The sequence below is a fragment of the Aulonocara sp. 'chitande type north' Nkhata Bay genome, linkage group LG6 (assembly GCF_057382095.1).
Source record: "Aulonocara sp. 'chitande type north' Nkhata Bay isolate Kocher_YH1m ecotype deep benthic linkage group LG6, A_spYH_male_GT1.1, whole genome shotgun sequence".
In the NCBI taxonomy this organism is placed as follows: Eukaryota; Metazoa; Chordata; class Actinopteri; order Cichliformes; family Cichlidae; genus Aulonocara; species Aulonocara sp. 'chitande type north' Nkhata Bay.
In genome coordinates, this window is record NC_141349.1 from 30,980,276 (window position 1) to 30,995,121 (window position 14,846).

At 37.5% G+C, this 14,846-nt stretch overlaps 1 protein-coding gene across 2 annotated transcripts in view; it reads right to left on the reverse strand.

The window, feature by feature from the left end:
* LOC147328122 (E3 ubiquitin-protein ligase SMURF2-like) overlaps positions 1-14,846 on the reverse strand; it is a 61,472-nt gene that overhangs the window by 25,133 nt on the left and 21,493 nt on the right. For both annotated transcript variants that reach the window (XM_086296282.1, XM_086296281.1), the window contains exons 2-4: positions 9,051-9,089; positions 7,144-7,252; positions 2,782-2,915 (exon numbers count right to left, since the gene is read on the reverse strand). In XM_086296282.1, the coding sequence (XP_086152408.1) occupies positions 2,782-2,915; positions 7,144-7,252; positions 9,051-9,089 (282 nt within the window). The remainder of the gene's footprint in view (positions 1-2,781; positions 2,916-7,143; positions 7,253-9,050; positions 9,090-14,846) is intronic.

Consider the following 14,846-nt stretch of genomic DNA (forward strand, 5'->3'; position numbering starts at 1 on the left):
TTCTGAGTAAGTAAGAATTCACTGTCTGCTCAGGAAGGGGCAGTGGTGCTAGACACATAATCCAAGTCACTGAACAAGATCCAGACACAGATACACTCATCTACACACACACACACACACACACACTAGATCCTACAAGGAGATTTGGACATATTCCAATTGACCAGTGCAGGAGTAATATCAATTAATTTTCATTAACAACACAACGGATGTGTGTACAGGTGTGTGTGTTGGCTAAACACAAGACGTAGGTTGAGTGTAAAATAAACAGAAATATGCAGAAGAGAGTGTGAAAGAAAGCAAGATAAAGGGACACTCCAGCTCACCATAAGCCAACTCTTAAGTTGTCATGTCTTTGGTTTGTGTGCATGACTTATTTTGCACATTAAATCGTTTAAATGGGAAGAAGCATATAGCTCATTTCTATAATGCCTGCGGGTTTGTGTGAGAACAAGTGCATCTGTTCCAGATATGTGTCTAGACTAAACAAGGATGGTTTGAGCCTTACATGGCCAGAATAGTAAGCAGATTTTTTTTCTTAAATAAGAGAGGAGGAAAAACAGAGAGACAGAACATTTAAAGACCTTTAACCACAAGCCCTCACCACACCATTCAATTCCTCAGAGCTTTAAAAGCTGTGTGCTGCAATAGACTAAACTGCATAAATATGTGTCAATGTGCACATGCAGAGCCACATGTTTAATTTAGTCGCTTCATTTAGATAATGCACAGCTGTCTGGACATGTTTGCCATGTCTGCATGCATGTGTAAAAACTGTAGAATCAACAGTATCACTATCAGCACATCAGGAAAAATAACAAGACGTTGCATCAACAGTATCAATACCAAGAACAAAAAGCAAAGTTCAAAGTGAGTGTACCAATAGTAGTAAGGCAAGTCATTTTGAAAAACTGGTGGTCTGTGTGTCTGTGTGTGAGTGTGTTAGTGAGTTTGTGGGTACAGAAATGAGGCAGATGACTTAGAGGTTTGTGTCTGTAATGCTAAAGCAGGAAATGAGTTCAGTGTAAAGCCAAACAACCTTCTAGTAAACTAGGCAACCATGCTGGATACCCTTTTGCAAGACTGTGCAAGAGCAGTGTGTGTGTGTGTGTGTGTGTGTGTGTAGGGGAAGTTTTGTAAGGGTTTTGTGTTTATACTGGATGGCAGAGTGTGCTATGTGTATGAATATGACTTGCAGGAACTCAGACAATTCCAGTAATGCCTTTTTGTGTGTTTGGGTTGTTTTTATGTTTTTGCCTGTGTATGTGCACATCTTGGTTAGACCACAGAGTGGGCTCCATTCATGTGTCTAAATATGAATTCATGTATCTGCACAACACAGGAGGAGGACAAAGGCATAAAGCAAGGACCTGTCACAGAACATGCTTCCCTGTCCACTTTCTGTGGCTGAGATAAAGTATAATTTCTGCCATGTTGACTGCACAGTAAGTGGCTTGTCTGGAGCCTAAACTGTCTGCCTCTGGAAGTGGATAAATTTAAGTCCCCCGTCATAGTGAGGTAAAAGTATTGCACCAGGCTTTCTTAGGTTGTCAAGGTCCCTTTTGTGGCAACAATAATGCTGTTGTGGTTTTCGGAGGATTAGGGGGAATTTCATGAGCCAGAAATACCATTTAGCAAATCCAGAAAGGTGCTGGAAAGTATTCTGAATGCTTATGTGAAGTATTTAGCTTGACAGTTAGAAGCTGGAATAAGAGGCTGTCGCATCTGGGCCAACCAAACTACAACTGCTTGCATTCATGGAATTCATGCATTAATAGCTTCAATATTGCAGTTTGGATTAACAAAACACTTCAGTAAGTGACATTATTTGACAACTCCATAAGAGTTTTTTTTTGGAGAAAGACAAGCAGACTGGAACAGAGAAAAGGTTGGATACATATAAAAAGGGATAAATGTAACTCAGTGTGGTCTGGTACAAGTCTGACGGCCTGTGTTTAGGGCAGGCCAGGAAGACAGATTGAAGGAAAAGATGAGAATGACTGGAAGGAATGTTAATTTGATAGTCTGGACTTTGGTTAAGGGTATACGTGTCTGGTACTGCCAAAAAGTTAGGCAGGGTTAACAGGCATTTGGAATGCACAGAATATATTTGAAATAAAAGACCGTAACAGTGAGGTGACGGTCTTAAGCATGTAGATTAAGAACTGCTCATTTGAGAATGTGAGCATCTGTACAAGTACGTTGGGATCTTGTTCTGGGGCAACCAGTGATTATCTCATGCCATCATCAATCAGCAGCATGTTTCTTCCTCTTTTTTTTCCTGACAAGAAAGTCATTTTGCTTTAAATAGAACTATTGGCACTGATTTGGTCACAGGAGCCAGATGTCTGCAGCAAAAAATATTTGTGATATGTTATAAGGAGTTGCCATAAATCTCATAGCAATGAATGGCTGGCATATATGCTGTAGCAGGTTGCAGGCTAGGACACAGCTCACATGCTGCATGCCTACTGTAGCAGCAGGCATGCTATCTATTGCTGCAACCAGCAGAGGCACAGGAAAGACGAGTGTCAAGTCTGAAACCTAGGCTGTCTGGAGACATTTGGTTTGATTCACACATTTGTTTATGTGCGATAAGTCCAGTGCAGAATGTGTGAACAAAGGTTAACCTGGCATACCTAACTGAATCACACTTCAATAACAATCCTGACAGGTCACCTTATGGCAAAAGATGTACAAAAACAGAACACTGACCTGTTTTCAGTCAATGCGAAAGAAACACCTAAATTCATACTTACAATAATACAAATAGCTACTTACAGCCCGTGTCTTTGAGTCTGTTAATGGCATTGGACAGGAGGCGTACACAGCCCAGGAAACCCGCGCCCTGCTTTTTGTGGATCTTCTTGTGGTTCCATACACTGATGGTTATGGAGTCGGACTTTCCAATGTATCTGATGGGGTGAGAGAAAGAAAGTGAAAAAAAGACAGGTCAATAAAATAGAAACGATGAGTAATAACAAAGCTTTTAAGTCTTGACACTGTACTTGGAAAAAAAGTTCCAAGACGTGTGCTTAGAGGCTCAACCCTTAAGAAGAGTGATATGAAATTGAATGAACTCACAAGTTAAAATAACCCTGCGCTCCAGAGATTTCCTAAAAATTATTACAGTTACTAAAAACTAAGCCAAAAAGAAGAAACACAAAACCATAACCTTCCATTTTACATGTACTTCTCTCTGAACCTGTCACAGAGTTTTAGATGTACACTTTGTAATGAGGCTGATTAGTGCATCACATTTAAAAGCAACTTCTGTCCCTGTGTGTGTGCGTGTGCGTGTGTAGAATCAGCACCGCTGAGGCCAGTCTAGTCGTGGTTTAAGGAACAGAGGAAGTCCCCGCGATGTGCTTCACCGCTGTCTGAGGCTTAGACAGCTCTTACAGTAAACACAATATTCAAATGCACAATCTCACATTCACTAACACACACGTAATTACAGTCTAGCAGCTGTTTTGCTATTATGCTGCATCGCAGTGGCATGGAGGGGATTTTCCTGCTCAACACATCAAAACATATAGGTTTGGTATAAAAGCCAAAACAAGGATGTTGGTAAAATGATAAGATATTCTTATGACCAGAATGCAGTAGCACATTGGCACACCGTTTGCTTCCCAGTAAATATTAACGTGTGGTTCACTGCGCATGTTTGTTAAAATCTCACTCTAATACTTTAACACCATTTGATGGCAAATTGATGAACAAATAGACCATTTTCTCTGCCACAAAGCATCAATTAAGCTCCAGTTTTTTAACATAAAGAAGAGTTAATTATACAGCATATTTGCCAGGGTGTTGATATTGACACAAAATGATTAGGATCATTAAATTTTCGGTTCTTTAGTTCCTGCTTTTTGTGTGCTGGGGTAAAAAGAAACCATACTTTTTTTATGTTTTCTTTCTACACAGTGTGGTTTACATTAAACAGGTCTCTTGATGCGGAGGTATGCTGTGCAAAGCACCACCTGAAGGCAACAGATTTAGAAGAGAGAGAAAAAAAGCTAAATTGCTGACAAGACTATGAAAGAGTGTCGCAAGATAAGAGAAGTTGAAAAAGTCATTTCCTGACTCACAAAAACATACTGACATAACACTTCAAACAATCTCGAATTTAGCAACAGTGAGGCACTGTCTGATGGTAGCCTGTCTGATGAAAGTTGAGTAAACTTTGCAGGACGGTTTATGACTTGAAATGCTGATAATGACACATCTCTAAAGTGTGAATTAACCAAGGCTTCCTGTTTTCAATAGATGATTCCTGGGACAGATGGGATGTGAAAACAAGTGCAGGCCCCTAAAGTTCTCACTGAAAATCCTTGAATTTTTTCCAAAATCTATCTTCATCAATTATTTCTTATTGCTCAAAAGAAAATTGTCTTTATGTTGCTATGCTAACTTCTTTCCCGTAACTCTTCATCTCTTTCATGAATTCAAAACAAACGATGATGATAACATGGAAAAAATACAGAAACTTAAAATGTAAAGAGCATAGAGGATCAATAAGGATTCAGCCCTTGTTTTTGTCACAAATTTTTATTAACAATTTATAAAATCAATAAAATTCTTAACTTGTTGGAGATGACTGACTCGGCATTGTGATCGTCCAATCACATTCTGTGTAAACACAGCCTCAAAAGACGATCTTCAGCTGAACTTTAACACACAGTGTGAAAATGTTGTGTTTTGAACAGTTTTTTTTTTTTCTGTTCTCATCTGTACGAAAAGCACTTTGGCTCAATGTACTGATCACTACAGATAAAAATGAGATACAAACTTTATTGTCAAAACCCGAGTTTAAAGGGTAATTCTACAAAAAAGAAAAGTATTTAAGGAGAAACACTGTTAAATATGCACAGTTTATCACTGTGTTAGGAAACCCTCCCAGAAACCTTTATTTTTGCTCGAATTCTTTGGTTTATTTACGCACTGAGCACTGTGTATCTGACATCATTCTCAATAAGTCACACAGATGCTAGCACGCGCATAACACATGAAGTTAATCTAGTGGTCTGAGGCGCCTTCGTCATGTTTTTATGAAAAAATAAAAAAGGTTACTGGCCTAAATTTGGGACAATACTCTGTGTGTGTCTCTCTCATCCACATACACATTTATGGAAAGAAAAATACAAGGATATTAGCCACAGCAGCAGCAAAATTAGCACTTTTTTATTAAACTATAGGCAGGTAAATTTGATGTAGAGGTAATGCCTGTGTCAAGCGATCTATATTGAGGAGAGTTGGGTTGACAACTACTACCAATATATTATTGATCTGGATGTCAACAAATGCCAGAAGGAATCAACGCTAATGCCATCTATGTGTTCAACACTTTACACATCCTAATTGAACAAGATTTGATTTGTTCCCAGTGATAAAGACGGCTGAATTACATAAGGCTGTACAACACAACATGTACAGAATTTAACGTCTCTTGGGGAAAGGCAGAGGGAGCAGCAAGCAAACCCAATACTCCCAACTAAAGTAATGTGAAGACTTGTACTGAAAAGCCTGGAAATAAGAGGCCAAGCATGAAAAGACAACCTGCCAAAACAAGACCTGCATACTGCAGAGTTCATAAACTTTCAACACTTACTAGATTTTTTTTTTTTTTGTGTCCTCAAATATCTTCTGTGCAGGACACCAAGGTGAATTATAGTGTGTAAATTGTAGTCTAAAATAGCAAATAATTATTTTAGTGTATTTACAATAACAAGGCCCCTGTCAGGACCAGTGTCATGCTGAAAAAGACTCCACCTCCTAAAGCTAGAGGCTGAGGTTGGGGGTGTGGTGAGCTGGCGATCTGCCAAGCCCACACTCCCATTTGCTTTCTGTGGCATGTTAGCCATTTCCTGAACCAGAGGAAGAGGCCAGGGGTCACGGGTGGGGAATACACCCTCTCTGAGACGGTGGGGAAACAGAGAGGGGAGGAGAATTATGTAAACGGAGGGAACCTGAGGTCATTGTTGACAGAGCAAAAATATTCGAATTGTCCATCTGTAGAGAAATGAGAAACCCTCACACATGCATGTTCACCGAAAGTGTATTTACTTTAACATTTGCATTAATTTAAGGCTGTGTGCACGATTAATATTTCTATTATTATAAATTACTGTTATTCATTACATAAAAAGTAACTCGCACACTTCGATGCTGTTGAAAAGAAGCAAACATAGAGACAACTGTCAGAATCGAAGAAGCTGTGACGGCAAAAAACGAGGATGAACTAAACCAATTGCTAGACAGTGAGCCAACATACCAATTGTGATACATATTTTCACCCTGTAACTTGACACTGTCTTTCTTTTGGACTTCATGTGTGCATCTATTTCTTCATGACTCATTCTTCAGGCCCCTTATTTCCTCTCATTTTCTTCAGTTACCACAGTTTCATCTCTTCATCTCTCACCAGTGCATAGGCATAATCAAAAGTGGGGTTTACTGTGATCAGTTCTTGAAATGGCCTGTCAACACAATCCTCGGTAGAGATTAACATTCAGAGTGCACAGCCCCAGTGAAATCAATATCTGAGACCACAGAAAAGATGATGAACACATTATTTTATACTTGATCTGAAACCGTAACAAACAGAAGGTGTTTTTAAACATTGGGGACAGAAAGAAAACGAAAGGAGCCCGCCCTTGTTGAAGGAGCAGGTTTCAAGATTTAAGTTGCATAGTGTTACAAAGGCTGATGATATGTGGCTAATCCTAAAAGAGATTAAAATAAAGTAGAGCTTTAAATGTGTGCGATCCACATTTAGTTGAGACAAAGCTAGCTTGCCAAAAAAAGTCTTCAGATTCACACAGAAGACCTTTCTGGAGTTATTTCCACAAATGCTCCGGAAGTAGACATAACCTGTTACTTTAGAGCACCATATCAATACAAGTTGGCTCCCTCCACATAAAATGTAATGAAAATACCTTTTGTGAGGCCTGTGGTATGGAACGCCTGAAATGTTACGCTACAGGTTTTGTTTTTATGTAATTGATCAGGTTGGTTTGTTTTTTTAACAGGGGAAAGATACAAATCAATCTACCTTCCTTCCACACAAAGACATGTGAGTGAGCAAAATCAGTACACTACAGTACACTACAATCTGGCACACGGCTTCTCCTGTTGACTTACAGATCATAATGTTGATTCCATTTTGGGTCCAGCGTATTTCTCACAGTATCTGTAGAGTGGCATTGTCCTGAACCATCCACCACCACTTTGGCAAAGGGATCTGGCAACCCTGTAAAAGTGGACAAACATTTTGTTTAACCTTTGTACAAACCCTGTGGGTACACCAATCATGGAGGCACTAGAGGTGACACAGTTTTTAACCCTTATTTTTGTCACTCCTTTGAGACTGCAGTGACAAGTTTATCTGGTTGTCCTCATTTACAGACAGTCAGGTTGGCAGCTACACCACTACTTTGTGAGAGTTCCTCTTAAAATTACATGTTGATTTTCTCTGCATTCCCCCCCCCCTGCTTTTTAACTGTAATAATAATCTGCTGTAGTCCATAAACATTACATTTTTCCCCATATGATGATAATATCCCTGCAGTGTCTGACTAAAACTAAACTCAGGTTCATGTGAAGGTCATGAAACCAGCAGAGACAGGAGGATGGATACATGTGTTGCTGTGTAAGCTTGTGGGTAAATATATGGACACTATAAAGAAAGTTATTAGTCTAATCAAGCGTCTTGTTTTGTACGTTTTGGTTAGCTTCCTATTTCATGCTATAACTGATAATACACCTATTAAACAGGTATTTGATAAGATAAAATACTAACTTTAATGCTCTTTATCTTATGTTTAAGATGAAGGATTTTTTAAAAAGTAAGAAAGTACAATTAAAATCTTCTCACGGGCTACTGTATTTTGTGAAACATTTACACAACACATGGAACATATGAAGCAATATGCAGAAAAACTTTACGACAAGTCTGTTCACAGTATCTCACTCATTTGGAAATCTGATAAGAGATTCTTCATGGTGTATTTATCTTAGGGTCCCTGTCTAGGTCTGTGCATGCATGTGTATGTTTTTTTAAACTGCCGAGGTATGAAACTCTGAGCGCAGACACTTTACACAAGATAAACCTGTTTAGTCACTCAGTGGTGTCTTGGAATTTCCTTTGTTGTGGTTGTGCATTTGTGTATATACATAAGAGCATTATTTTTTTTTTTTTAAGACAAAAATGAAGTACAAGCTGCTTTTGGCAGTTCAGTGCTTTCAGAGAAACCATAATTTCCAACTGAAGTAAAAACAGTGCATTTCTTGGCTGTATACTTTGGCAGCGTTTCTGCAGTGCAGTGTACTGCAAGCCCAGTGGCCGGCTGAGTCTGAGTCAACGCCAGGCCTGGCCAAAGCACTGGGCAATTTATTTTTAAATATATTTTTAAGTTGTTTTTCCCCTTTTTTTAATAAACATAAGCTGAGCTGTTAGAGCTAATGTAAGGTATGTTTTAATCCTACTTTTACATTGCAAATTTTTAACTATAACAGCTGGAAACCAAAAAGGTTTTAAAACAATTTTTTTGTAGTCGTTTACTTGATGATTTTGGATTTAAATTCAATAATTAAGGTATGTAAACCTTTGAGGGTAGTTAACCAATGAGTTTACGTTTTAATTAAAACAAACAAACAAACAAGCTAAGTATAAACTTCGTCCTTGCATGCTCTTAAACTAAACTGTAAATGTAACCACTAAATCTAGTACTATTATTATTTACAGTATTTCATGGGTTTGACTAAAATAGCGATATCCATCCTGTCCAATTAAAGTCTTTTAGTTTGGTTTTTATGTGCCAGTGAGCCACATTCCTATTACCAGAATTTGGGTTAGCATTGGGTCCTAGTGTGTACCAGGGCTCCTGTTGTGTTTAATAGACAGATGGCTCCTAAGGGACTTCTTTTACAGTTTTCCCAGTTTTACTTCAAAATGCTGCAAGCCACCACTGCTGACAAAGCATTCTAATGTACAAGAGAGGAAACAGGACAGGAATAGCATCTTATAAATAAAAATAGTTTTTACTTACGAAAGAAGTCTTTCTTTGCCAGGTTCTTTGCACACAGAACTGGGAAAAAAAAAGAAACAGATATTGTTTTCTTTTACTTTTTTTTTTTGCCAACAAATGCAAAAAAAACAAAACAAAAAACAAAGTGATTCAGATATATTTGCCACAATAATTTTGAAACAGCATTCCAACAATATTCGGTATCATTTAAAAAATTCTTTCCTTATTTTTTTATATTTAGCCATATTTAAAGAAATAATGGCCACAAATATGTTTCATATATGTCAAAAAGCTATTATAAAAAACACAATATACATAATGTATAAATGCTTGACATCTTAAATAATAACTTTCTCTCTCTAATTTTAGTAGATTTTCATTAATTATTTTTTAAGTTTCTAAGGCTGAATAGGTACTACTCTCTTTTGGCCTACATCTTGGTTTGTCCATTTTCACAGTCCCTCACAGGCTGAGACACTTGTTAAGAGTTTCTCACTGTAAAATATTGAACAGACAAGCTCTTTTTCTTGTAGCAAGCAAGTCTATGGGGGTTTGCAACACGAACTGCATACACTAGCTTTCAAAAGAAACAAGAGGGATACTAAAAGTATGTCCATGCTTGGCTATGGTTATACCCTTTAAGATGTTTTTTTAATTCTTAATTTTCCTACTCCTAAATATTTTGTACTACATGCTATAGAATATAAGTGAAATTAAGCTCTGTCTGGAACTGGCTGGACAATCTTATGATGCTTACAGAGTAAGACAAAATAGGCCAAGCATAGAAGGAAAAGAGGGGGGAAAAAGAAGAAAAAAAAACGAGCGGTGGCAGAGAAAACTTGCACAATGAATGTTTAGAAAAAAACAACAGTGAAAAGGTGAAAGATGCAAAAGGAAGTTAATAAGCACCCTTCACTGCCAGCAGACAGACCAAGATCCCTATCACAAAAAGGCACTAAAGTAACACACACTATTCAGTCTCTCTGCTTTTAGCCATCCATGTATTTTAATATTCACTGCTTTCTATTCATGGTCCTGGGCAAGCCCTGCCAATACATTACTAATACAGGTACAAGTAACTTCTCTCTTTCCAAATAGCTTCACTGAGTTTTAGTCTTTGAGCAAGAAAGCAAACACCACAGTTAATCTAGAACAACTTAAACAGGAGGTAGTGCAAATCTGCTGAGCCCAAGGCAGCTCAATGAGCTGTAAAGGTATAACATCTGCTTACAAACACAAGTCTCATCTTTTGCTGCATATAAGCTTTCCTTGTCTCGAAATAAAAAAGAAGAAACCCAAAAAACAGAATTGATTGTAAGCCATGCCCCCTTTCTGTTTTCTTAGCCTCAACTGAGAACTTTAATTTCTGATGAGTCCAAAAGGTAAGTTTCCGGTAGAGGAGCTGTTGTGTAATGCTTAACCGGCACCTACTTGCAGCAGAAAACAGGACGATAGCTATACTATACACAGCGTAGGTTAAAAGCTGCCATTGATCAGACGTTTCAAGCTTCAAAGTTGTATTGTCATATGCACAATAAAGAAACATGTTTCCCCGTGCAAAGAAATTCTCTTTGCCCTCCACAACAAATGCCAAACAAAAACACACACATATAAAAGATATAGTATAAACAATAACTAAGACATACAAAAACTATTCTGGAAACTCCATATTAGAAATATAGTACAGACTATGAAAAAATATATATAACTATACAAATGCAGCAATAGACTATATACCTAGGCACTATGGATAAAGGCATTATAAAGCAATTATAAAGCAATACTACCAACTCAGACTGCCTACTGCATACATCATTTACTATTTGATTCAGTACAGCAAATAAACAGTTTCTTATGCATTTGTCAAACTAGAAGTTTTCAAACGCATTAAGACAAGCCAAAACAGTGGGCATCTATTGTGTACATGGATTATATAACAGATTGCGTGTGTGTGTGTGTGAGAAACTGCCACTAATGAGCACTACTTCCGATAAAGATATGAGGCAGACTTGAGAAACAAACCTAGCATTACAGCCATTGCATGTGGAGACTTTGACAGTGACCAAAATGATACAGTCAATCAAATCAGAATCACAGCACAGGAACAGACAATCTCAACACAAACCAAACTGCGTTGACTGGATGAACACTAACCATCCACTTGTCAGGGGAAAATACACAGCCAAAGCCAACAGGTGCAGGCCAAATCAGAAGCAGCCAAAATAACCTCGCATGGGACAAAATGGACACGGTTATGTTGGCCAACAAGTGAAAAACAAGAGGTCTGAAATCTTGGCAGGACATATGTGAATAGATGCTACAACTGAAAGACTAAATACTGCAACAACAAAAAACAAAAACCCTCCAGAATGATCAGGATAGGCATGAAACCCATGCTTCAGGGTATTTGTAGAACTCTATAATGCAGATGTATTTCAAGGTGCTAGCAGTACAAACTTGGTCAGAAAGCTCATTTGCTCTTCTGCTTTGAAATTCTTGCCTGCTAAATATAATCAACATAGTCAATCCAAAATGAGTAACTGAGTAAAAGCTTTGATCATTCTGTCCACAAAAACAAACAAAAAAAAAGTCTTTAGTTTGTTCCTGATTATAGGGCACAATTTGCTGTGGTTATTCACAACAACTGAAGCTTTTAATAATAAATATTTAAAAGTAAAGTCATAGGCATCACCTCTATCCCATTTATTTGCTCTTATGTAGGCTTTATCAATTGTATCTCTATATCTCTATCTCTATCTATCTATAGATATATATCTATATATCTAGATCTATATCTCTATATCTCTATCTATAGATATCTATAGATATATAGTTGTTATATTCTATATAACACATATTCTGAAGTGAATTCATAAGTGAATTTCAAATATATCATTACGCAAACTGGAGACAGGTTGTCATTTAGAGGTCAGGAGCCAGGCTGGTAACCTCAACAAAATCTGGAGTGTAGACCCGACAGCAGTGTGCGCTCACCAGTGCTGAAGAGGCAGCACAGATTAGTAGCTAGCAGGTTAAATTGGGTGCACTTGGCTCTTAAGTTACCAAACTGTGTTAGTGAAAATTAAGGGATTAATCTGCACACTGCTCCACTGTCTCAGCCATAATTACGACAGGGCGAAAATCCTCTTTCTTGTTATCAATGGCCTCTCACTAACTGTGCTGCCAGGCACATCAGAATAAAGCTACTGATAGTGCTTAATATGTTCAAGGGGGTGTAACTTGCACAACAAATCAATAATCAGTGAAATAAGACAAACACAAGATCTAAGAGGGATAGAAATAATTACTGCAGGTAACTATGTTACTGGTGATTTTCTAAATTTGTGCTGTAAGGTCATGGGAGGGAACAAGACAATATTAAAAGTGACATTTCATGAAACAAATAGTTCTGGACTGTAACCCATATGGACATGTGAGTTTGTACTAAGTGCTTTTTAGAGAAAAGATCTTCATTATTGATGAGCTAATGAACTTCTCACCCTTCAAATCAGGGAGAAAGCATCCTCCTCCAATTAGCTTCTTAAGGAGAACTGAGATCCAAAAAATACATAACTGGTACCAGAATACCAGAATACATAAAATAAAATTGTGACTTAACTGGCACCAAACATGACTTTAGGTACATTTTGTATTCATCATAATGCTCTTAGAAAACATGAATTTGGCACAATCTTAATATGGACTAAATACAATATAACAAAAATTAATTTTCAATAACGCTGTCTCACATAAACGGGACTTTGTACAACTAAAAGAAAAGATTTAAAAAAAAACACACACACCAAAGAAGCTCCTATTTGAGCTTTTATTCAGCTTTTATTACTACTACCCCAGATCAGATTTCTATATCAATTTACAGCCTTCCCATAAGGATTTAGAAAATATGCCAAAATATTTTTATAACCTTATCTACACATATGCACACTCTTCCACTGTGAACTACAATCACCAATGAGTCAAATCTCACACTGTGCCCTCTAGGGATCCGACAGTGTTAAATAGCTGCCACGTGAGCAGGCAAGCCATGGCTGGCAGGAGACCAGACTCATTCAGATCCTAACACAGAAAGCTAGGTCAACTAGGAAACAGTAAACCACCAAGAAGCCCTGGGGTGAGGCTGTCCTTTGTGTTGTCTATGGGTCATCATCCCAACCATAAAACCTAATTTTAAAAGCAAGGGGAAAGATAATAAGTCTGACTGAATACTTGCGCAGTCACAAATGACAACCACTAACTGTCATTTTCTCTCTATTGTTTAATGAAAGAATTTCAGAATTCCTGGTATTTTAGATGTATGATTTTCAGCACATCTCCTGTTTTAATAATTCTGTTTAGCTGCTGATGTTATACCAAGATTTTTCACAATTCACTTAACCTTAAATACAGGTTACAGTTGTAGACATTCTTGGTAGGTAATCTTAAGACTGGAAATACTAACAGTACATACTAAAACAATAAATAATAATCCCTATAGCTATTTTGATTGCTCTCTTTTCCTAGTCTTGCAATAACATGAAGTTTTGATGATTAACTTACATCAAAAATCAGTTCAGTTAAAAACCTCAAGAGATTTGCATCTATTTTCACACTTCTCACTGCAGTGTTTGAATAATCAACTTTAAACATGGATAGCCAATATTCCACAGTATTTTTGTTAAAAATCATAGTCACATGCTGTGCTTGAAAAAATACTTTTAATAATACAGATTCTTGGGGAAAAGATAAATAAATAAATAGCTTCCTCCTAACATAGTCCTCTGACCACCCAATATTGCTCTCATCTTAAACAAAGCTGTGGTAGCAGTTAAAAGTTCAAAATGGGGTCAACTCTACTCCATTGTTTATTCAAAATGATTTAAAGGAGCAGCTGCTGTTTTGGGATAATTTGCAAGTGGATCACCACATTACACAGGCTAAAATAAGCCAGTGAAACAGCTACCCCAAACCAAACTTACCCATCTAAGCAATTAACATAGAAGGATAATGTTTTTACCACTGTCTGGTAGATAAGGGATGTGGAGACACACAGTGCCCTTTCACTAATCCAGACAATATGTCTGTACATTTCAGAGGTCAACGGTACCACTTCCCCAGGGGAAATGGAAGTATACCATTTAAAGCCCATGAAAACCTTCCAAACCTACATTTGAATGTGTTAAAACGAGGACACAGGCTATAAACAACTAACAATTAAATGGCTTTTAATTAGAGCAGGGCGATGTGACCAAAAATATTCATCACGATATACATTTGAAAATTGGCGATAACGATATAACTGATGATATAATTCACACTAGACAAGACACTTTACAACTCCACAACTTTATTAGTGCGAAACAAACCAAAACAAAAAAAACAAAAAAAACAAAACATCAATGTATTTTCACTTAAACAAGCAGCTGTTTTTTTTTTTTTTTTATGTGCATTAAAGTTATATAAAAATTTAACAGTGCAAATGCAAATTCGTTGCTGGCAGTTTAACCAAAAGGCATTTCCAGTGGAAATTGGCCGACATATCCTCAGCATAACCACGTATAATATCCACAAAACTTAAGAGGTTATACACACACACACACACACACACACACACACACACACACACGGTAATATTATGTTGAAGCACAGTACGAATCACTCCGCGAGGCTCCTGCCTACGATAGCCGTAATGCTTATTCCGCCATGTGCGTATAAAAACAAAGGCACTGCGCATGCGCGTTTTACCCGTATTCTATTGCAGTATTTTCTTATTGTTGCCCAACATCATACCGGTATTACCGTGAACGGTATGATATGGCC